This window comes from Ceratotherium simum, chromosome 27 (genome assembly GCF_057802395.1).
Source record: "Ceratotherium simum simum isolate JZ-2026a chromosome 27, ASM5780239v1, whole genome shotgun sequence".
NCBI lineage: Eukaryota > Metazoa > Chordata > Mammalia > Perissodactyla > Rhinocerotidae > Ceratotherium > Ceratotherium simum.
This window is the reverse complement of record NC_141926.1, coordinates 2,498,739-2,521,657: the sequence shown is the minus strand read 5'-3', so window position 1 is coordinate 2,521,657 and position 22,919 is coordinate 2,498,739. Positions and strand designations below refer to the sequence as shown.

The following is a 22,919-nucleotide window of genomic DNA, read 5'->3' as shown; positions in this document are numbered from 1 at the left end:
AAGCTGTGCTTCCCAAGGGCCAAGACCATCCTGCTTCGCCTTCCGCTGGCTGCCTGGTGTCCCCCACAGCCCTGCCCCACCCCAGGCCTCAGCCTGCTCTGGGGTCCCAGGTGCCTGCTGCTCCCTGCCTGTCTGCTGCTCCCTGCCCGTCTGCTGCTCCCTGCTGCCTGGCCAGGTCACGTGTGTCCTCCGGGATGGCCTGGGTGCTCCCCCCTGCTCTCGGAGCCCGCCCTGCCCCTCAGCTCCCGGGGTGGGGGAGGGGAGGCCTCTTCACCTGCAGCGACTCCTGCTTGCCTTCCCAGGGCTCGCACACGCGGTCCACTACACACATACACTGTGCAAGCAAGTTCACACGCACAGTCCTGTACACACGTGCACGCACACACATACTCATACATGTGTACTCACGGGCTCACAAACACGCACACACATACTTTCACTACGCATACACACCAGGCAAACCCATGCACGTACGTAGTTGCACACATTCACATGCTCACGTGCACATACACGCTCACACGGGGCCATGCACTGCACACTCGCACACACCCCCTGCTGACAGGTGTTCCCACATGTGTACACACACTCACTCATCACTTCTCCCCCTGCCCGGGGAGGACTCAGGGCCCCTCTCAGCCTCACCCACCCCAAGCTGGAGAGAGAGGGAGAGCCTTGCCGATCCCCTGACCCCGGGACTCCAGGGCAGATGTGCGGGGGTTCCCCGTGCGCCAGGCTGGGTGTGGGGTTGGGATCAGGAGGAAGTGACCGTCGGAAAGGAAGGCTCTTCAGGGGGCAAGTGCTTTGGACAGCTTTGAGGAAGGGCCTCTGGATGGGAGCCCGGGCCCAGAGGCGGTGAGGGTGGGCCGGAGGGTGAGCTGCATGTGGAAGGCGCGGGCTGAGGACAGGGACGAGACTCCAGGCTCAGCGGCGGCCAAGCTGTACATCCTGTGGGAACTGGGCAGGGAAGCCAGCTCTCAGGCCTCCGGGTGGGCCCAGGGCACGCCGCCCACCAGGAAAGGGGCAGCAGCCACGAAATCCCGTGGCTAGCAACACCACGGGCCAGGCTTGCTCACGAGGGTGCTCAGCTAATTTTCACAGCGGCCTGGCGTGGTTGGGTCGGAAATATTTCTATTTTCAGATGAGAAACCCGAGCTTCCAAGATCCAGAGGGGAGAAATGACGAACTCAGGAGCTGGCTTGTTTGGGGCAGAGCTGGGCTGGAATCCGGGCCTTCTGACGCCCAGGCCTGGAAATTCTCACTGCGGGAAACGCGGGCCCTGGAGTGTTGTCAAAACAAAGAAGCGAGTCCTCAGTTTAGCACCAGATTGAACGGCCAGCGGGTGAGGTAGAGCGGAGCCCAGGGTTGAAGTCCTGTCCCTGCAGCAGCCGCACCTGGCCAGGAGCAGGGATTCGAACGCTGGGAGCTGCATGCCTCGGGGTCTGCATCTGTAACCATGGCAACCTCACTGCCGGGAGTGGGCGCAGGTTGGCTGCCAGGCCCGGCCACCAGGTCCTGCTGGCCATGTTGGCTATCCGAGGCAGCCATGCGCCTGTCTGGCGCTCTGTGCGAAGGGAGGTGCTGAGATAGCGTCTCAGAGCGACAAGCCCGCTAGGCTGATCTCCCCTGCGAACCCAACTGCTCCTGGAGAGGAGGGAGCTTTCAAAGGAAGGGCCACTGAGGCAGCGGAGGGAGAAACAGCCAGGGAGTATATGGAGAGTGGCCACCAGGCCAGGAGCCTATTCCGGAGGTGATGTTAGAGGCCAGCCCTTACAGATGGGGAAACTGAGGCACAGAGAGGTTAGATGACCTACCCAAGGTCATGTGAACTGGTGAATGCCCATCTGGGGTGTGACCAGGCTGCTGGGCAGCAGTGGATGGCAGACAGACGTCCAGCGGCCGTCCATGAAGCCTCAGCCACTGAGCATGACGTTGGAGCAGTTAAGATACAAAGAAAATCCTGAAGGAAGGAGAGTGCATTTATTTAAAGACAGGATGACTGCACATTCCCCCAACTTGTGACTGTGGCAGTGTAGCTCCCAGGGCAGAGCCCAGAGACCGAGTTGTCATCCGGTCACCTGGTTGTTGAAAGTCTCTTGTTGCATCAAACCACACTGACCCCCAGCGCCCACCAGCTGGGGGGCAGGGAACCCGATGAGAATCGTTGTATGGTTCCTCTGCCGCCCCTCCTCCTCTTCACCCCGGCCCCCCGCCACACACACACTCAGACTCTTGGAAGGTCAGTGACGAGGCCCAAGAGGCGTCTCTGAGCAGCAGTCACCTCTGTGCTGGACTTCCCGAGGGGCCTGTTGTCCATGCCCGTGAGCAGTGTGGGCATCTAGGGCCAGGCTGGCGGCCTGTGCCCAGCCCAGGCCCCCTGGCACAGCTCCGAGGTGCTGCCCCACCATCCCCACAGGAGAGCTGGAGGTGGCTCTCTTGGAGGGTCACCCACTCTCCTGCCCCCTAGAGCCCTCAGCACCCCCGCTGTCTCGCACTCAGCTGGCACTCCCTCTGTGCCAACTTCTGGGCACCAGCCAGGGTGGGTTGGGCTTGGCCAGCAGGGCTGGGTCCTGCAGTCTCTCTGAGGGGCGGTCGCCACCCAAGGTTAGTGGTGTTGGTGGTGCTGACCAGAGGGTGGCCCTGGGTGTGGTCAGTCGGACCCAGTTCCCCGCCAGGCTCCCTGGTGCTTTGTGGTCTCTGCGTAGCCGCTCGCGGGAGTCACTGGATCAAGGGCTTGGAATGGACCCCAAACCTCCTGTCTTTGCCCCAGCGAAGAAGTCACCTTCGAATCAGAGCCTGTCAATCTGGACGTCACAATAATTAAGACACTAAGACTGAAGTTTTCCAAGCCAGTAACTTGGATCACTGTTGTAAACAGAGAGGAATGGCTTCGTTCTGATTTTAATTGGTTAACATTCCCACGAGAAAGACCCGGGCAGGTCCTGGTCACTGCAGCTGGCCCGGGAACACCTGTCATCGTGACATTTGCTGATGACCTGTGGGTGTACCTCATCAGAATTTAAGTCTGTTTTCCACCGTTTGAATTTCTTCTGCTGTGAATGTTTGCCCATGCCCTTCGCTCCTGTTCCCAGGGCGCGTCGTATCTGTTTTAGTTTGTCATTCCTTCGGACCCCAATTACTGAGCATTTGAACGAATCAAGCCCTGGGTGTGCCAACAGCTTCATTAACTGGTGCTGGTATTTCAGCTTTACTTATTTATATTTTTTAAAAATGTAACATTATATATTCTACAAATACATAACACTCTATACATGTGTATACTATATACATGTATACATACAAGTACATAACAGTATACACATATACACATACACACTTACATCTCTTCCCTTTACATTTATTTCATTTACTTCTATTTCATTTATTTCCATTGTTTTTACCTTTAGAAAGTTCCCCCTCAGTAGAAAAAAAAATTCTATTCTAGAATCTTTTCATTTCCAACATCTGTAACTTTAACTTTTCAGAATTATGCCAATACCACATTGAATTTTTTAATTTTAGTGTAATTTAATATCTAGTCCCCAGAGCCTGCGAATACGTCAGGCTCCCTAGCAAAGGGGAATTACGGTAGCTAATCAGCTGACCTTGGGGAAGGGATGTTATCCTAGATTATCCAGGTGGGCCCAATGCAGCCATCCGGGTTGTTATAGGTGGAAGAGGGAGGCAGGAGAGAGAGAGCCAGAGAGAGGGCAGCATGATCAAGACGTGACCACCCATTGCTGGCTTTGAAGATGGAGGAGGGGCCATGAGCAAGGAATGTGGGAGCCTCTAGTAGCTGGAAAAGGTGAGAAACAGATACTCCCCTGGAGCCTCCAGGAGGAACCAGCCCTGCCAGCAACTTGAATTTGGCCCAGTGAGGCCCGGGTGGGACTTCTGACCTCCAGAACTGTGAGAGAATACATTTCTGTTGTTTTAAGCCACTATGTGTGTAATAATTTGTTACAGTGACCACAGGAAACTGACACATGGGGCCCTAGCTGCTGCTTTGTGGCCACCGCAGGTGGTGCTTCTCTGTCTGGACTCTGCTGTCCTCCCTCCACGGAAATGAGGCAGGATGGTCGGGCTTGGATCCCCTTATATGCGTTTATTGGTCAAGGGAATTCACAAAACTCTTTTACTGTTTTGTCAACTTAAAAAGCAAATTCGCGGGGCCGGCCCCATGGCGCAAGCGGTTAAGTGCGCATGCTCCCCTGCGGTGGCCCAGGGTTCGCTGGTTCGGATCCTGGGCGTGCACTGATGCACTGCTTGGCAAGCCATGCTGTGGCAGCGTCCCATATAAAGTGGAGGAAGATGGGGACGGATGTTAGCCCAGGGCCAGTCTTCCTCAGCAAAAAAAAAGAGGAGGATTGGCAGATGTTAGCACAGGGCTGATCTCCTCACACACAAAAAAAGAAAAAGCAAATTTGCCTGTTATTTTATCTCAAAATGAGTTTATTCTGGAACAGCCAAAAGAATTGCAATTCAGGATGTGCATGCTCTGGGGAACCAGAGAGCAAATCCAGGGAACAAAAGATGGGAGCTGCTTTTATAGAGAAAAGGGGGAGAGGGCGGGGCTGCTCTAAAGGAAAGTCCATTGGGGGAGAGTAACAGTTCAGGGCAGCAACAGCTCCTCATTTGCTGAGCTGTGGTGTTTCTCATTGGCTGGGCTGTGGCATTTCTCATTGGCTGACCTGTAGTGTCTCTGATTGGCTGGGCTGTTGCTAGGTGCAGAGAGAAATCTTTCTTAAGTAGTAACGTAGTTGTACTTCCTGTCTTAGATGTAAGAGTAAGTCTCTTCCTGTTTGGTGCAATTGACCACGTGTGATGGGGGTGAGAGCTCCCCTCCAGGCCTTCTTGACTCCAGTTTAGTTGAGGTTTCTCTTATTAGTTTCCAGTTTCTAGTAGGTTTCTCACTGACCCTCTGTGCTTCTCCATCTGGCAAACAGATCATCTGCAAGGCATCACTGTGTGTCTTCTCTTTCTCATACCACGTCTCTTACTGTGTCCTTTGCTCTCACTGCCAAGGCCAGAACTGCCTGGACTTCGGTCCATGAACGGTGGGCCACCAGGCCACTGGGTGCCTCCCTGATTATAATCTGAGGGCTCAAGGGTTTCATGGTAAATATATTGCTACCTGTTGGTCTGAAAGCTGTCTTTGTTATTATGAGAATTAAGGACATGAAGATGTGCCCCCTTTGGAGAACTATTTGGTAGTTTGTTATAAACCCTATGACCTAGCAGTTCTGCTCGTAGACATGTGCCAAGAGAAATAAAAACACGTGTCCACACAAAAACATTCAATGATGTTTGTAGCAGCCCCAAATGGGAAAGAACCCAAAAGTCGATCAATAGGAGAATGGATAAACAAATGATGGGATGAAGCAATAAAAACAAACAATAAAAACCCGCAATGAAAATGAGCAAACTGCAGATGCATGGGATGACATGGATGAATCTCAGAAACAGTGACCTGAGTGAGAGAGGCAGACACAAGAGTGTGCTGTCTGGTTCCATCGAAGGGAATTCAAAGACAGACAAAATGCCCAGGACAGAAAGCAGGTGGTGGTGGGTGGGGATTGATGGGGACGTGGCACAAGGGGACTTTTGGGGGAGAAATGCTCTAGGCCTAGTTTGGAGTACGGTTGTAGGGATGTATTCAATTGGCAAAACTTACTGAGCAGAGCACTTAAGATCTGTGCATTTTAATCGAATAAAATTAAATAAATTAAATCAAAATAAAATTAAACCAAGATCGGAGCCCTGCACGAAATTGAAAGCAATACTTCAGAGTAATGAAAACAACCACAGCCTGGCTGAGATGCCCTTTCGTTTACTCCACGCCGGCTCACACGCCCCTGACCTAACAAGTTATTGTAAGGACTCTCTTAACATTAAACCATCCTTCCCTTGGTGAGGAAACCCTCCTTGGGCATTCAGTGCTATTGCTAGTTTTGATTTGCGAGTGTGTGGTTTAAATAAATGAATCCATGTTCAAAAGTAGGGCAGGCCTGTCCTTTTCCTTCAGACGGGGTCCTAAGTAAGAAAACACAGCTGAGCAGATACGTGATGAGGAGCCCGGGGTGCTGCTGTCCACTCTGCATCCGGGACCTGTGCTCTGGGCCGCATGATATTCATATCACGTAATCCTTGCCGTAGCCCAAGGGAGGAGGGCTCTTCTCTCTATTTTAGACCTGAGGGGACCTCAGGGAAGCAAGGTTCAGGGTAATTTGCTCAAGTTCAAACAGTAAATGGAAGAACCAGGGGGTGAACCCCTCTCAGTCTCACTGGAAAACTGTGCACTTTACACTCCTGCTGGACTGTGTCTACACAGCATGTAGACCTGGAGCACCATGGGGGAGGCTGGGAGCCTGGAGCACGTGCACCGTGGGGGAGGCCGGGAGCGCCTGGAGCACGTGCACCGTGGGGGAGGCCGGGAGCGCCTGGAGCACGTGCACCGTGGGGAAGGCTGGCAGCACGAGGAGAACCTGCACCAAAGTTCCAGGCCAGATACAAACGAGTTACTAAGCACGATCTTCTAAAGTTCTGTAAATGCTGTACATAAACTAACCCGTTGATGTGAGAGAGAAGGGAGTGTTTTGTGTGCCATGGAGTGCAGGGTGGGGTGGCGTTTCTCGGTTTCTTGTGATGTGATTCAGGAAGAGCCTGAGGGGTGACACAGAGCTGAGAAGGACAAGGGAGTGTCAGCCTGGAGAAGAGCAGGTGTGGAGGCAGGTGGGGGTGGGGTGGAGTCCAGCCTGAGGGAGGAGGGAGCTGGCCTGTGACGGGAGAGGGGAGGACAGCCAGGCGGTCCTACAGGGCCTCGGGGTCGCTGTGAGGAATTTGGGTTTTAGCCACCGAAAGGTTTAAGTGTGGCCAGGACTGTATGGTCATGTGTGTGTCCCCAGGCCCAGCAAAGCGGCTGGCACATAGTGGGCACTCAAGCGTGAGCAGGCAGCAGTTGCCACTGGCAGGTATCAGCCAGCACTGAGCTCCAGCTGTGAGCCAGACCTGGGGGAGGGTGCCAACTGCCCAAGATACAGCCCCTGGCAGGAAGGAATTGGAAGATGTGTACATGTGTGTGCATGTGTGCGCACAGGCACGTGCAAATGTGGAGAGTGTATGCATGTGTGTGTGCATGCACACCTGCGTGTGTGTGTGGCAGAGGGCGGGGCGCGTCGGCGGGGCGAGGTTGGGGGTGCCTACAGGAAAAGTCCAACAACCACGATGCCAGGAGCGATGACCACGGTGAAAAGAAGCCCTGGCAGATTTTGAACTAGGTCGAGCCCCACCCATCCTGGCAGGGTGATGGAAGAGGTGATTTCCGCAAGGCTGTTGTCCTTCCCCTTTTTCGGGGTTCCAGCAGGGAGCCTTGGAAGTAGGGAGTGGATGCAAAAACTGCCGTGGAGAGTATTTCTCCAGGAAATCACGACCTCGAAAAAATCACCCCAAATGAAAAGTGCAGTTTGCACACAGATGTTCTTACAGTGTTATTTATCACAGTCGAGACTGTTGAATTCCTGTGGATTAACAAAAGCTGACCGGCTCAGTAACCTCCGGAGCTGCGCCACCAGGAAGCACAACACGGCCGTCAAAATGACAAAAATGTGGCCACGTCAAACCGTATGCAAATTCACACGAAACCACAGGCTGCCTCGCGAGTGTTTATCCACAGGGCAAACCAGAGGAGCTTGCTAGGAGGATGTGAATATTTTAATGTCTACATTTCCCCTCTTGTTCACATTCATAATTTAAACAAATCTTGATTTATGGGTTTTTGTTCCCATCCTGTGGAACAGAGATCGGATATTGTGCTAAGGACCTGGTGGCACCGTTTGATCCTCGACGAAGTCCTGGGCAGGGACGCGGTCGCTCCCTCTGTGTGTGCTGCTGCGCTGGCGCGGACGCCGGCCGCCTCCTTCCTCTCGGAGCGCCAGCCCCCCAGTGGTGAGCCAGACACTGCAGCGACACCCACAGGGCAGAGAGGAAGCCGGCGGACGACCGGGTCACCCCAGGGGGAGACGCTGTGTAGGATGGGTGCTTGGGGAGCGTGGACCAGCGCCCAGCTCACCCATTCCCCGTGGGTAAACTGAGGTCGGCGATTGGGAAGTGGCAGGTGGGACTAACACGAGACACCCTGACTCCTGAGTGCCTGGGCCAGTTTGCACGCTGTGTCCGTTAGGGCTCTCCCGAGAACAGCACCAGCTGCATGTGTGTAGAGAGAGATTGATTATGAGGAGTTGGCTCAGGCGATTGTGGAGGCTGGTGAGCCTGTATCTGCAGGGTGGCGGCGTTGGGGTGACCCAGGAGAGCCGAGGAGCAGTTCCAGTCTGAAGGCAGTCTGCCAGAGAAGCCCCCTCCTTGGGTGGCCAGTCTTTTGTTCCATTCAGGCCTTAGCTGATTGGGTGAGGGCCCCACCTCGTGGAGGGTGATCTGCTCTTCCCAGAGCCCACCGATTCGTGTCCATCTCAGCCAGACACTCCCTCCAAGCTGACACATTAAAATTGACCATCCCAGGTATGGAGGCTGGGGTCTCAGAGGCCCCCGCAGGGCTCCTGGCCTGGGCAGCCCCCTCTCCTGTGTGGGTGCCCTGCCTCTGGGGGCACTTCTGGGGGTCCTCCTGTAGAATGAGCCCTGAGATGACAGGCCACTGCCCCTCAGCCTGTTCCAAGGCTGCCTCACCACAGGCCACCCTGGGCCCATGATTCTCCTTTTGTCCCTCTTCTTATGGGCTGCTCAGGCCCTGCCTCAAATCCCAGTTAAAATCAGAACACCCCCAGCAGGCCCCAAGAGGTGTGGCTTGTCCCTTTCGGGGACGGTGGGCAGATGGAACAAATCAAAATACAGACACCCACTTGAATCTGAATTTCAGATAAACAACAAACACTCCTTTAGTATATGTTCTATGCAATGTTTGGGGTGTATACACATATAAAGCATTCATTGTTTATCTGCAGTTCAAATTTAACTGGGGATCCTGCACTTCGATCTGGCACCCTCGGCCCACCCTCCCTGGACCAGCAGATACAGGGCTGTCACTATAACCCAGCAGGACCAGACATATGTGGGCCCCCGGCTGCCCAGGGCACGGACATGGCCAGGCCTTAGGGACAGCGACAGCAGGGATGTGTGGGTCCAGTAGGGACGGGGGTGCTGCTGCAGCGGGGCCTGACTTGGAGGGAGGGGCACATCCTCATTCTCCAAAATACTGAGTGTATGCATAGGGCCGGGAGGGGTGGGGAGTGTTGCACGGCCGGGGACATCCTAGCCCTGGGACTTCTCTCTCACACAGGTCCCCTGGCCTGGCCCCAGACTCCCAGAACCTGAAGGAGGCTCTAGAAAAATCTCAGGTTTTGGAAATCAGGAGGGCCCTGGTTATAGTCTTGACATCCCAGATCTGGTCTGGACTGAGGAGGAGCAGGCTCAGCTCAGGCTTCCTTCCTGGGGCGGGGGCCTACTCAGTTCTCACGTGGAACTGACCATGGGAGCAGGGCTCCGGCTGGCTGGAGCTGCCACTATGGCCTGGCTGTGTGATCTTGGGCAAAAATCACTGAGAATTTCGAGACAGAAATAGCAGAGCATTAAACCAAGTGTGGGGCCTTCCTGCTGTGGAGCTCCCACACCCCACCCTGCGGAGCATCCGCTCTCCGGGCAGGCCGGGCGTGGATAATGGAGAAGGCCTGGCCTTGCTACCATCCCATGGTCTCCTGGCTGTGTGTGGACCCCACAGGGCCTTCCCAGCCAAACCTCTGGCACGGAGCCTTTACCTTCCACCCAGAGGCCTGCCTGGTGGTGCTGGCGTCTTCCCTCCTCCCCCTCCAGGTTCCTAGACGTGGGAGAAGCTGAGCGAGCAGTGGCCCCAGGGAGGCATTCTGAGTTGGTCCTGCATAGCCGAGGCCAGCTGCAGTGACCGGGGAGGCCAGCCTGAGCACCCAGGCATGAGGGCCCCACTGACCAGTGGTGTCTCCCGTGGGTCCCACCGTGGGGAGGAGACGGTACACATGCCGTGCACCGCTTGGATTCGTGACCTAACCCTACCCCCGCTGCATTCATGGGTAAACTGAGGCCAGAGGAAGAAGCTCCCTGCAGAGGGGAGGTGCCCTCTGTCTGCGATGGTGACTAGGGACCCGGGGGCGCGTCCCGCTGCAGTCGCAGAATGAGTCCTCCGGCCCGGTGACATGCTCACTGAGACTCAAGTCCCCGCCAGAAACATGCAGACGCAGCCGAGCTCCCTGTAAAGAGCGTCATAAATATATTTCAGGATAGACAGGATACAATAAATAACTGGCACGAACACGTAAAACGGCGTGAAGCCTGTCCCGAGTCTGGGCCGGCCAACGGGGAAGGTGACGAGGCCCTGCTGCTTTTGAGGTAAAATTTTGTGTGGACTTATCCTTTGAAGGGAAATCCTTGTAGGACACCCAGACTTGCAGGGGCGGCTCTGGTCTTCCGCCAGACTGACCATGAGGCACTGGATCTGGCCATCACGGTTCCCAGGGTGGAGAGGTGATGGACGTCCCCGACTGGACGATGGCAGGGACGATGCACTGGAAGCCACGCTGCCCGGGCTCGTGACCCCGGAGGTTCTAGGGCTCCTCGGGCAGGATTCTGGGTGCGCCAGGCAGGTCCTGTTCCTGGGAGCCCAGGGACTGTCACCCTGTCCTCAGCCTCAGGACCCGGGAGAGGGGCTCCTTGGCGCTGGAGTAGACGAGGTAGGCACCAGCCGTGGTGCGGAAGGTTTCCCAGTCCCTGCAGCCGAAGGTCGGGAGGCTGTGCACGGCCACGAAGCCTTCGTACCCCTGCCACCTGCGGGGAGAGACAAGTCAGCCTGGGGACAGGGATGGCCAGGCTGCTGGCAGAAAGGGAGAAGCGTGCCTGGGCATCGGGGCTGCCCCCTCCCCATGGCTCCCACCCCACCTGGTTCTGTGATCCTCTCCCACCGGGCATGGCGTGGAGGGGCCACGCACCCCTAGGCTGCACAAGCTCCTGGGTCATCATCAGAGAGCTGGGCTAGCAGGGGCCTTCTCAGCCTGTAAAGAGGGAAACCGAGGCCCAGAAGGGGGAACTGCCCTGTCCAAGACCCTGCAGCTCCTCACATCCACCCAGGGTCCGGCCCCAGCCCAGAGTGCCCTCGGGGTACCCCCAACGGGAGAGGGGACGGGGAAGGGGTCCTGGCAGTTCCAATGGGTACTGCAGGGGCCAAGCCGATGTCCCTCCCCACCCCTGGGGTCAGCGTTGACAGTGAGGCACGTGCCTTCAAACACACGCCCATCACCACACACACTGGTATGGCCACCTCTGTCTTTCAGTGAAGGAAGCGCACTCCTGGAACACTGCTCTGCCACTCCCACCCCCGAGTTAGGATGCCGCACCCGCTGGCATCATCCTGCCACTGGCACAGCCAGCGGTTTCTAGATTTTGCCTTCAAAAGGGATTTATGGACATCTGGTTCCATTTTCATAGGGTGGAGTCCTCAAAGCGGAGCCTGGATCAAAGGCATGAGCAGTTTTAATTTTCATGTTTTTCCAGATTACTTTCTGGAAGGGCTGAGGCGGTTCCTGTCCTGATGGGAAAGGGCCAGACACCACCCCCGACCTGCCTTACAGCACAGTGGGTCTTTAAACTGCTTCCAAACGGTTGGGGGAAAATGTGTCATCATTGGGCTTTGAGGAAAGAAACTTCTTATGTGTTTATTCACATTTTTCATTTTTCCTTCTGAAAATTCCTGTTCATATCTTTTGCCCATTTTTTGAAATTTAAAAAATGTCTTTTATTAACTCATAATGGTTCCTTTTCTGTCATATGTGTGGTAAACAGTTTGTCTTTTGACTTTGAATAGGATGTCTTTTTCCATAGAAAACTTTTACATTTGGGCAGGCAGCCTGGTGACCTCTTTCCAGCCTTGTTTAAGGTCCCCGCATCTTTGTGTAACGTCGAGGTTTTACAAAGTCGTCTTAGCTTTCCTTCTAACATTTCTGTTGTTTAACTTTTTACATCTAGATCCTTATAAAATTTAATCCTGATAAAATTTGTTTTTGTATATAATATGAAGCAGAGATAAAGCTTTGTTTTCTTCCAGTTGGACAGAAAATTATATGAAATTGTTTTATTAAGTAATGCATCATTTTCTTATTGAATAGAAATACAACACACTTCATCACATTAAATGATCATAAATTACTGGCTGTCTTCTGGATTATATTCTGTTTCTCTCCTGTATTTGTTTATTTCTGGCAAAAAACCACCCTGCCTTTTTTACGTGCTCCCAGGGCCTCCTTCATTCTTCTTCTTTTTCAAAATTTTCTTGACCATCTTTGAAAATGTATTCTTCCATATGAAATGTAAAATCACTTTGTTATGTTGAAAATTTTACAGCAATAAATTAGAAAGTCTAAAGAAAATTCATGATTTTTCTGGTAAAATATAGATGGCGAAAATTGTCTCAAGAAGAGATGGAAAACCTGTTTAAACCAATAACTGTGGGAGAGATTAGACGAGTTGATCAAGAGACACTATTAAGAAGGCACCAGGCCCAGAGGGCTTCGTAACTGAATTTGACCTAATCGTAAAGAAAACAGATAAATCCTACTATTCAAACTATCCCAGTCCACAGGTGCAGGTGGAAAAGTCTGCAGTGGCTTTCTGTAAGTCAGGCTCCATCTCAAACTGGACAGAGGTCAAATCCCCCAAAGAAAACCACAGAGCCGTTTCATCTCCTAGTAAAAATGCAAAAATCTGAAATCAGTCAAATGGTTGGTAGCCAGTGGCGTATTAAATAACGACTCTTCATCATTCGGTGGCCTTCATCCCAGGAATTCAAGGAAACCCCTCATGAATCAATTCATCCACAGATGAACCGAGAAGACCCATGACAGGCGCTAATGACCGCCGAAGGGAGCCACGTAGACGCGCCACGACAGCTCACGTCCTCTCAAACAGCGTGATGCTCACCTGTTCTCACCCATCAGAAGACAGGTCCGCCGGCCATTGCCGCTATTGTCCAAGATTGTTCTGGATTCCTAGCTAATTAAGAAGACTAGCTAAGCAGTAAAAACAGTAGCAATTAAGAGGTAAAGTTGCCTTTATTTGCAGGGGTGGTTATATTCCTAGAAGTCTCATGAGACTCTTCTTCAGAAAACTATTAGAACTGGTAAGATAATTTGGTTGGGTGGGTAGACACAAAAATTAATTTTCACGATAAGCAGCTGGAGATGGAAATGAAGAATCCCAGTTGTCGTGCTTACAATAGCTGAAAAACTTCCAGCAGTGAATTTAATGAGAACGCCACGGGGCCCACGTGAAGAAATGGAAAATTCTATTGAAAGATGTGATAAATGGAGAGACCTGCCATAGTCCTGGGTGGGAACACTGAATAGAATAAAATATCAATAACCGTCAAATTAGCGTGTGGCATATGCATGACTGGCGGGTCACCTGGCTAACATCAGGGGCGTGATCCAGGCTCAGCCTGCATTCAGGTGTGCTCGGCCCAGGTGACCCATGGACTCGATGGCCTGTAGCTCGCTCTGAGCCTGTGATCACCTGTGGGGATGGTGAGCGACCCCAGGTGAACCAAGTGGTGAGGAAGGGCCCTCGCCTGGCAGCTCTTTACCTGTAAATAATACTGTTGACTGAGAAGGTTTTTCCGTCGAAGGAGTTTGCAACCACCAGGAAATAATCTTCTCCCACTGAGAAGAACTCCCAGTCCAGAGCACTGTGGAGGCAAGAGGGCAGATGTTAGGACATGGAGCTCCAGGATGCTGTCAGAGAACTCGGGGCGCTGACTTCAAGCCAATTCTCCCCCTAATCTCAGAACTCGGGGGCTAGGTCCCACCTTCAAAACCCACAGGAGGGGGAGCGATTTTCTCAGTCACATGGTGAGTTGCTCTATTCCAGGGAAATCAAATTAGTCATCCACTTAAAAAAAATTTTAATTGTGGTAAAATACACATAACATAAAATTAACCATTTTAACCATTTTTAAGCGCACAGCTCGATGGCATTAATCACATACACATTGTTGTACAAGCATCGCCACCATCATCTCCAGAACTTTCTCATTTTCCCAAACTGAAACTCTGTCCTCGTTAAACACTAACCTGCATCCCCCTCCCCCAGCCCCCGGCACCCACCCTTCTACTTTCTGTCTCTATGGATCTGACTCCTCTAGGGACCTTGTGTAAGTGGAATCATACAGTATTTGTCTTTTGTGACTGGCTTATCTCACTCAGCATAATGTCCTCAAGGTTCATCCACGTTGTAGCAGGTGTCAGAATTTCACTCCTCCTTAAGGCTGAGTAATATTCCTCTGTATGGATGGACCACATTCTGTTTATCCACTCATCCGTCATTGGACACGTAGGTTGCAACTGTGAATAGTGATGCTATGAACATGGGTGCAAAAGTCTTTCACTTTGAAGAGGCTGAAATCATCAGAGAAAAAGTCCCAAGCTCATGGTCACCCCCTGAGGGCTGCAGCACCCCTGGAGGGAGAACTTGAGGACGCCGGCCGAGAGGTCACCCATTTGCTCCCGGCCCCTTCCCTGACACCACCCAGGTGCCGACACAGCACGCTCCCCCGCACTTGGAAGCTGTGGTTCTTATCGCAAACCAACGCGCTGCATTCTGTCTCAGAGGAGAGTCTCCTGAATTTACTAAGGGTGATTCTGTGCTCAGAGAGGGTCAGCTCTGATGGATGTGACAAGTGGCCTCCTGGAAGGACTCCTCAGAGCCCCCGCCCCACTGAGGAGCCCACCTGGGCTGTCAGCCGTGGCCCCACCATCACCTGTCTGACTACTGCAGGCCCTGAAACTGAGGCCACAGCCTTGCAGCAAGCAGGCGTCAGCCGGACACTCAAGGCCAGGCCAGTGCATCCGCGTCTGGCGGCCTCAGGGCTGCGGCCTGTTCAGGCAGCAGAGGGCCACCCTCCCTTCATGGACACTCACCTCTGGGTTCCTTCCCTCTGGGAACTGAGGGTGCTGGTCTAGAGCAGGATGCTCACACAGGACCCTGGGAGTGAGGGGGCCCACGGAGGCATGTGGGGACATGCAGGGCAGGGCGCAGGCCAGAGGGGGCCCTGGGGCTCCTCACTCCTTCCTTCTCCCGTTGGCCAGGATCATGTCTTGGGCCCCTTCCAGCGATGGCCAGTTATGATTTGGCCCCAAAGTGGTGGGTGTGCCTCTGTTCACTGAGGAGTGGCCTGTGGGGTACCCTTGCCCGTGGGGTGGGGCCGCGGGCAGCGGGGCAGCCATGTCGTTGTCATGCATTATTCCTCCAGTCGTAACTGGGCTCTAAAACCAAGGCCCATGGAGAGGAAGCACAGCAAAGTTCTGACTTACACCGTCTGCACTTCAGCTCACATCAGAGGCCGCCTCGGCTTACCCCGGGAGGAAGTGACGGGTGAGGCCGTGACTTCCTGTCTGCCCCAAAGCAGCAAGACAGGAGTTACACTGACAGTCATTTGAGGTATATTTTTATTTTCAGAACCACACCATTTGGTCAAAAGGTGGAAACAACCCACATGTCCATCAACAGACAAATGGGTAAACGAATGCGGTCCATCCATATAACGAACATCATTTGGCCATAAAAGGAACGAAGCTCAGACGCCTGCTATGATGCAGGTGGGCCTTGAAAACACGATGCAGAGTGAAAGAAGCCAGACACAAAAGGCCACCCACTGTATACTCCATTCATACGAAACATCCAGAAAAGGGCAGTCCACAAGGACAGACAGTAGACCGGTGGCTGCCAGGGGCTGGGGGAGACGGGGCAGAGGGAGTGACAGCTAAAGGGCAGGTGGCTTCTTTTCAAGGTGATGAAAATGTTCTGAAGTTACCGGTGGTGCTGGTTGCATATATCCGTGAATTTAATAAAAACCACTGAATTGTAAAAAGTAAACAAGCAAACCAACCACACCATCTGAAAGCAATCAGAGCCTCGATGACAAATATGAGCCACAAAATCACTCAGCTGTCCCCAGAGAAGGTTCGAACCATGTTGGACAGTAGGCCACCTCACACCCTTAAGGGATGGGGCAGCCTTCTATATCAGGTAGCCGCTGTCCAGAGACCTTGGGGCTCGCACCCGAGGCCCAGCTGCTGCCGTCTCTAAGCCACGTGGATGATTACAAAGAGCTTCCTCGACACCGAGCCCAGCCCAGGCCTCGGCCTGCCCTTCTCGCCCCACAGCCTCCGTGGGTACCTGCAGGTAAGAACCTCCTGGAACTTGACGAAGGTCTGGGCGCTGACGTTCAGCTCGTAGATGACAGAGTTGATGACGTAGGAGTCGTTCTGCACGTGCATCTGCATGTCGTAGCTGTGACTGTTGGCGACAGCCAGGAAGATCCTCTCTCCGATGTGGAACACTTCCCAGTCGGCAGCGCCGAACGTCTAGACAGAAGGAGAAGGCAGCAGAGCACACGCGTGAATAGAGGCTCCCTCAGGATGGCCAAGTGCTGCCCCGAGGAGAAACAGCTGACCCATGAGCACGGCCGGGCACCCACCATGGGCTCCAGGCACCAGCCTGCTGATGCTCCCTGGTCTGGCTCACTCTCCCAGCCTCAGCGACCACCATTCCCCTTTATGAACGTCAGTGCCAGCAGCACCCGCACCAAAGAGATCATCTGCATAGAGTGCTTCTTAGCCTCTGTGCCTCCCACTCCCCCACACCCCAGTGCTGCCTGTCCTGTGAGGTCCAGCTGTGATGACACCTCTTCCAGGAAGCCCTCCCTGCTTCCTGCAGTCCCAGCTCTGAACTCCGGAGCAACGTCTAGGTACCTCTTGTGTTTCTTACTACGTGCTGTCCCTGGCCTGAGGTCCTCCTTTGGCTCTATGGACAGCCCCATCTCTGGGTCCCTGCACAGGCTGTTCCTCGTAAACCACTTATCACCCATGAAGGTGAGGTGTGCGTGGGGCCACAGGGCAGGACTTTTACACGAATGGTGAGCTGCAGAGCGTTCCCCCAGACCTTGAGCTGTATAAGCTGATTTGCACACGGGGCCCAAGAGGAGGAAGTTTATGACCAGCATCTGAGGGATGATGGTGGTGGGACGCAAGGAGGAGAGGACCAGAGAAATCCTGATCCAGGCCCTGGTCCAAGCCCTGCAGGGAGAGGGTGGGGCAGAAACTAAAGGATACACTTTCCTGGGGAACAGGTGCGGGTGCAGGGACAGGCCCCGTGTGGCGGGGGTCAGGGTGGGAGAGGCAGAACATGGTGGCACCCTGTGGCAGGAGCCTGTGGCTGAGGGAAGAGAGTGTAAATGCTCTCAGGGCCCCCGGGCGTCAGCAGAAAGGGGTTGAGTTGACTCTGTCTGTTCCCACAGGCTGGTGAGGGCTGTGAAAGCTCCGTGCAGCACTTTGCATTGGAACTGCCTTTGGAAGTCTTGCCTCCTGATTTTTGAGTTCAGATCCTAGTGAAGGAACTTATATCAGACTGACCCTCCTGCTGAGAGCATTGTAAACTCTGGATGAAATACTTAAAAATGCCCACAACTGGGGCGGCCCTGTGGCTTAGTGGTTAAGTGTGTGTGCGCTCTGCTACTGGCGGCCTGGGTTCGGATCCCGGGCGCACACCGACGCACTGCTTGTCGGGCCATGCTGAGGTGGCGTCCCACATACAGCAACTAGACATGTTGTGCAACTAGGATGTGAAACTATGACATACAACTATCTGCTGGGGCTTTGGGGAGAAAAAGGGAAGAAAAGGAGAAAGATTGGCAATAGATGTTAGCTCAGGGCCGGTCTTCCTCAGCAAAAAGAGGAGGATTGGCATGGATGTTAGCTCAGGGCTGATCTTCCTCACAAAAAAAAAATAAAATAAAATAAAAAGCCCAAGACCGCTGAAGGCCCTGGGCCAAGGGCAGGCAGAGACTGCAGGGGATGTGAACATTCTCTGAGGACCCTCCTCATCCTGTGGCACGTGGCCATGGCACTCAAGTGGATGCAGCAAGCTGGTTGGACGGGGAGTCCGAGGTGAGAGTTTAAGGCTTCCAGAGTGTTTAGAAGCAGAAGGGGAATATCCCAGAAAGGTGGGAGCCACAGAAGCGGAGCCCCAGTATCTCATATCAACTTCTCGCAAGTCCTTGTCGAGCTCCTGAATCGGGCACACACACATGGAGCAAAATTTCAGTGACCCAGAGACAAACAACAGCTGAGAGGCTGAAAGATCTGACCAGAGACTTCAACAGCTGGGGAAACAGCAGGCAAACGTGACCTACAACCAAGAGAAGAAACAGTATGTAGAAATAGGCTGACACCATGCAAAGGTTGGAGTTAGCAGATGAAACTTTACTATAAGTACGACAAGAATTTATAGGGAAATATGAATGTAATGAGCAATGAGATGGGGAAATTCAGAGAGCTATGAAAATTCTAAAAAGAGCCAAAAAGAAATCCTGTAACTGAAAAGTATAATATCTACATCCATAAAGATATTGGATGGGATCAAGAGCTACAATCCAGAAGAAAGAATCTTTGAACTAGAAGACAGACCAATAGGAATTATCTGAATTGAAGCACAAAAGGGCAAAAAAAGATGATATAAATGAGAGTGAGCAGAGCGTTGATGACCTGTGGGATAATACAATGTGGTCTAACAGACACGGAGCTGGGTCACAGCAGGAAAGGAAAGGAGAAGGAGGCAGAAAAAACATTAAATAAATGATGGCTAAAATGTTTCCAAATTTGATTAAAAACACCAAACCACAGATCCAAGAATATCAGAGACTCAAAGCAGAATAAATACAAAGAAGCCACCCCTAGACACATCATATTCAAATAGCTGAAAAGAGAAGATAAAGAGACATTGGAAAAGCAGCCAGAGAAAAGGGACACATTCAGTACAGAGAAACAATGATGCCAGTGGTCCTCAACTTCCCATCAGAAACAATGGAAGCTCCACATCAATAGACGAACATCTTCAGAGTACCTGAAAGAAAAAAATGTGAACCCAGAATTCTACAACCAGCGAAAATATCCTTCAAGGGAAAATAACGTCGTTTTCAGATAAAAGTGGTAGAACGAATTGCCAGTAGACCTGCTTTCCTAGAAACACTGAAGGAAGCTACTAAGGCTGAGGGTGGATTACACCAGATGAGATTAGAATCTGCAAGAAGGATGCAGAGGGTGCTGGGAAGGGTGAGTATGAAGGTATATAAAGAGAACAGCAAAATCATGGTGAACCGTGGAGCTTATAACAGAAGTAGAAGTGTGAGTACATATATGCACAATAGCCCCATGGAGGGGTAGGAATAAATGAAATTATACTGTTATTAGGTTTTGCATTATGTGTAAAGTATAATATTAATTCAAAATAGACTGTAATAAGTTAAATTGAGATTGTGATTACTGGAGCAACACAGTAATACAAAAAGAGGAGACAGAATAGAAGACTATATATGTGACAAAGGACTTATAACCAGAACATATTTAAAAATTCCTGGGGGCGGCCTGGTGGCACAGTGGTTAAATGTGGTGCACTTGGCTTCGGTGGCCCAGGGTTCAAGGGTTTGGATCCCAGGTGCGGACCTACACACTGCTCATCAAGCCACGCTGTGGCAGTGTCCCACATACAAAATAGAGGAAGATGGGCACGGATGATAGCTCAGCGCCAATCTTCCTCACCAGAAAAACAAAAAACAAAAAACAAAACCAAAAAACTTCTACATATCAATAACAAAAAGGCAAAAATATTAAATACGGGCAAAAGACTTGAACAGACATTTCACCAGTGAAACTACAGAAAGCCAATGTGTCCATGAAGAGGTGCTCACTATCTAGAATTGAAACTTAAAAACCACATGGGGGTACCACTTCACATCCAATGTGTAAAACTAAAAATACAGACAGAACCAAATATAGTCACGCACCACACAACGACGTGTCAGTCAACAACAGACCGCATGGACGACGGTGGCCCCATAAGATTAGTACCACAGAGCCTCGGTGTGTAGTAGGCTGTGTCATCTAGGTGTGTGTAAGTCACTCTAGGATGTTTGTACAATGACGAAACCACCTAATGATGCATTTCCCAGAACGTGTCTCTGTCGTTAAGGGATGTGTGACTGTTTTGGCAAGGATGCGGCAGGACTAGAACTCTCCTACATTGTTCGTGGGAGTGTATGAAATGGTACAACCGTTTTGAAAAACTATTTGGCCATTTCTTCAAAAATTAAACATAGATCTACCTTATGACCCAGAATTCCATTCCTAGGTTTTTACTCAAGAGAAATAAAAACATATGCCCATGGGGGGCCGGCCCCGTGGCTTAGTGGTTAAGTGTGCACGCTCCGCTGCTGGCGGCCCAGGTTCAGATCCCGGGTGCACAGTGACGCATCGCTTGTCTGGCCGTGCTGAGGCAGCGTCCCACATACGGCAACTAGCAGGATGTGCAACTATGACATACAACTATCTACTGGGGCTTTGGGGAGAAAAAGGGGAAAAAAAGGAGGAGGAATTGCCATAGATGTTAGCTCAGGGCAGGTCTTCCTCAGGAAAAAACAAAAAAAAGAGGGGGATTGGCATGGATATTAGCTCAGGGCTGATCTTCCTCACACACAAAAAAACATATGCCCATGAAAAGCCTCGTATGAGATTCACTTAGTTGATTTGGTCATAATAGTGAACAGCTGGGAACAGCTCAGGTGCTGTTTCCATCAACAACAGAACCGCCGACAAATGGTAACATATTCCTGCAGCAGAGTGGTACTCAGCAATAAGAAGAAACACACTGTGTGTGTGTTCAACAGTAGACAGCACGTACGGTCTGATTCCATTTATTAGAAGTGTTCTAATAAGAAAAACTATTAAATAGTCACAGAAATCAACCGTGGTTGCCCAGGGTGGGTGGGGACGGAAGAGCCATTGACTGCAAAGGGGCAGCAGGGACGTTTTGGAAAGGAAGAAGATATTCAATATGTTGATCAAGGTGATGGCTAGAGGGCAGATACACTTGTTGGAATAATCAAACTTAAAATCTGAACATTTCATTGTGTATGTACAAGAGAGTTCTAAAAAAAAGTAGGGCTCCTTGCCCAGTGAACTATGAGCCTGTTTCCTCCTCATCTTAAACCCTCCGGGGCTGGCCAAGTCGGAGCCTAAAAGGGGAGCCCAGTGTGTTCAACGTCCACCTCGCCTGGGTGGGGCTCCGGCGGTGGCACCTTGCAGCCTAAGGAGATGCTGTGAGGGAAGAAGCGCGGGAAAGGATGGAGTGCAGGAGGAAGATGGAGGACAGGTTCCTTCAGTCCAGCAGCAGCGTTCAGATTTTCCAGGAAAGTTGGAATGAGTAACCAGAGATTTCTGTTTCGCAGCCACCTCCGAAGCAAGGAATACATGTGTTTTTGGAACTTTAGGTCAGCATTTGGGGGCACATTCCTTTGCCCTGTAACCGCTGCCGTGAGGACAGGAAGGCACCTCCATCCCCTCGAGGGGGTGTCCCCACCAGCCACTGTGCACCTGCAGGAACAGGGATGACTCCCCGTGTTTGGATGGCGGTCGGCTGTTAGACCTCACCTCCTCCCCGCGCGTTTTGGGGTCATGCTCAGGTCTGGGTTCCAGTCCATTGTATAGACAAAGAATTGAGCCCGGGGACACAGAGATGCCCAAAGGCACGCAGGGGGGCGGAGTTGGGACCTGGGCTGCTTCCCCGGGGACACTGTGCATCCCCCTGAAGCAGGTCAGTCCTGCGTCGTCCCAGGTCGTCCTGGAGGGGGGCAGAGCTGGTCACGCTGCAGGAGCATGCCTCAGATCCTCCGACCACGTCTCCCCTCCGCCCCCTGGCTTCCTCCACGTCCAGTGAGGCCTGTGTTTGAGGGACATCTCGCAGCTCCCAGAGGCGGTCTGACGTGAATGCCCCTCCTGGCACTTCAGTGACTTCCTTGGATGTCACTTTCCCTGCCTGTAATTCAGGACGTGCTGCTTGGCCCATCGTCTCGTCCCCTGCCAGTCTCAGCGCCTGGCTGGAGGCTCCGATGGGCACTTTGTAAACGGCTGCTGGACCCAGAATAAACTCTGGCCAGATGCGGCAGTGTTTCCTCACGCCCAGCAGAGGGCGCCATTGCCTGGGCGGCCCCGCCGGCCTGGGCCTCAGCGGGAACATTCCCCGCGGGACCCCTGAAATGGGCTCATGGCCCTGGTGGCTCTAGAAACGAGTCTGGACCCGTCCTGAGGAAACAAGTGACTTTAAGCTAACGAGTTAGACTCCCTACGACAAGGGGCCAGGACTCCGGGCGGTCCCCGACCCCTCCCCGGGGCCAGGAGGCGGGCTGGGGCCTTTCTGGATTAGTGAGTCCTCTCCTCATTGAGGCTCTGTGAGGTGGCACTATTCTGTCCCCCAGGGCCACCCCACAACTACTGAGCAGGCTTGCAGACACTTGGGGCCGCGGGCTCTCAGCATCCTCCACTCTGTAGCTGCTTCACAGAAGACGACTGTTCAGGACCTGCACACGCGTGGAGAGGACACATGAGCCAGCCGTGACTCTGCGGAAACCTAACAGGAGCCGTCAGACTGCTGGAGCACGGGCTCCTTCCGACGCCGTGCTGAGGAAACCACGCCCATGGGAAACCCACCCGTGCACACATGTAAATGCACATGCCTGCGCTCACACACCCACGACATGTACACACAGCTGCGTGCACACGTGTTTACACACACCTGCAGACACACACGTGTACAGACACACCTGGATGCACACACCCACGACATGTGCACACACCTGCATGCACACGTGTGTATACACACACCTGCACGCACACACCCACATGTGCACACACCTGCATGCACACATGTGTATACACACACCTGCACGCACACACCCACTACATGTGCACACACCTGCATGCACACATGTGTACACACACACCTGCACGCACACACCCACTACATGTGCACACACCTGCATGCACACATGTGTACACACACACCGGCAC

At 52.6% G+C, this 22,919-nt stretch overlaps 1 protein-coding gene across 1 annotated transcript in view; it reads right to left on the bottom strand.

Annotated features, from left to right (window-relative positions):
- Positions 1-10,224: 10,224 nt before the first annotated feature.
- TSPEAR (thrombospondin type laminin G domain and EAR repeats) overlaps positions 10,225-22,919 on the bottom strand; it is a 178,805-nt gene continuing 166,110 nt past the window's right edge. Inside the window, exons 10-12 of the mRNA XM_087417988.1 lie at positions 16,198-16,385; positions 13,607-13,708; positions 10,225-10,800 (exon numbers count right to left, since the gene is read on the bottom strand). Coding sequence (XP_087274114.1) covers positions 10,647-10,800; positions 13,607-13,708; positions 16,198-16,385 — 444 coding nt within the window. The 3' untranslated portion in view covers positions 10,225-10,646. The remainder of the gene's footprint in view (positions 10,801-13,606; positions 13,709-16,197; positions 16,386-22,919) is intronic.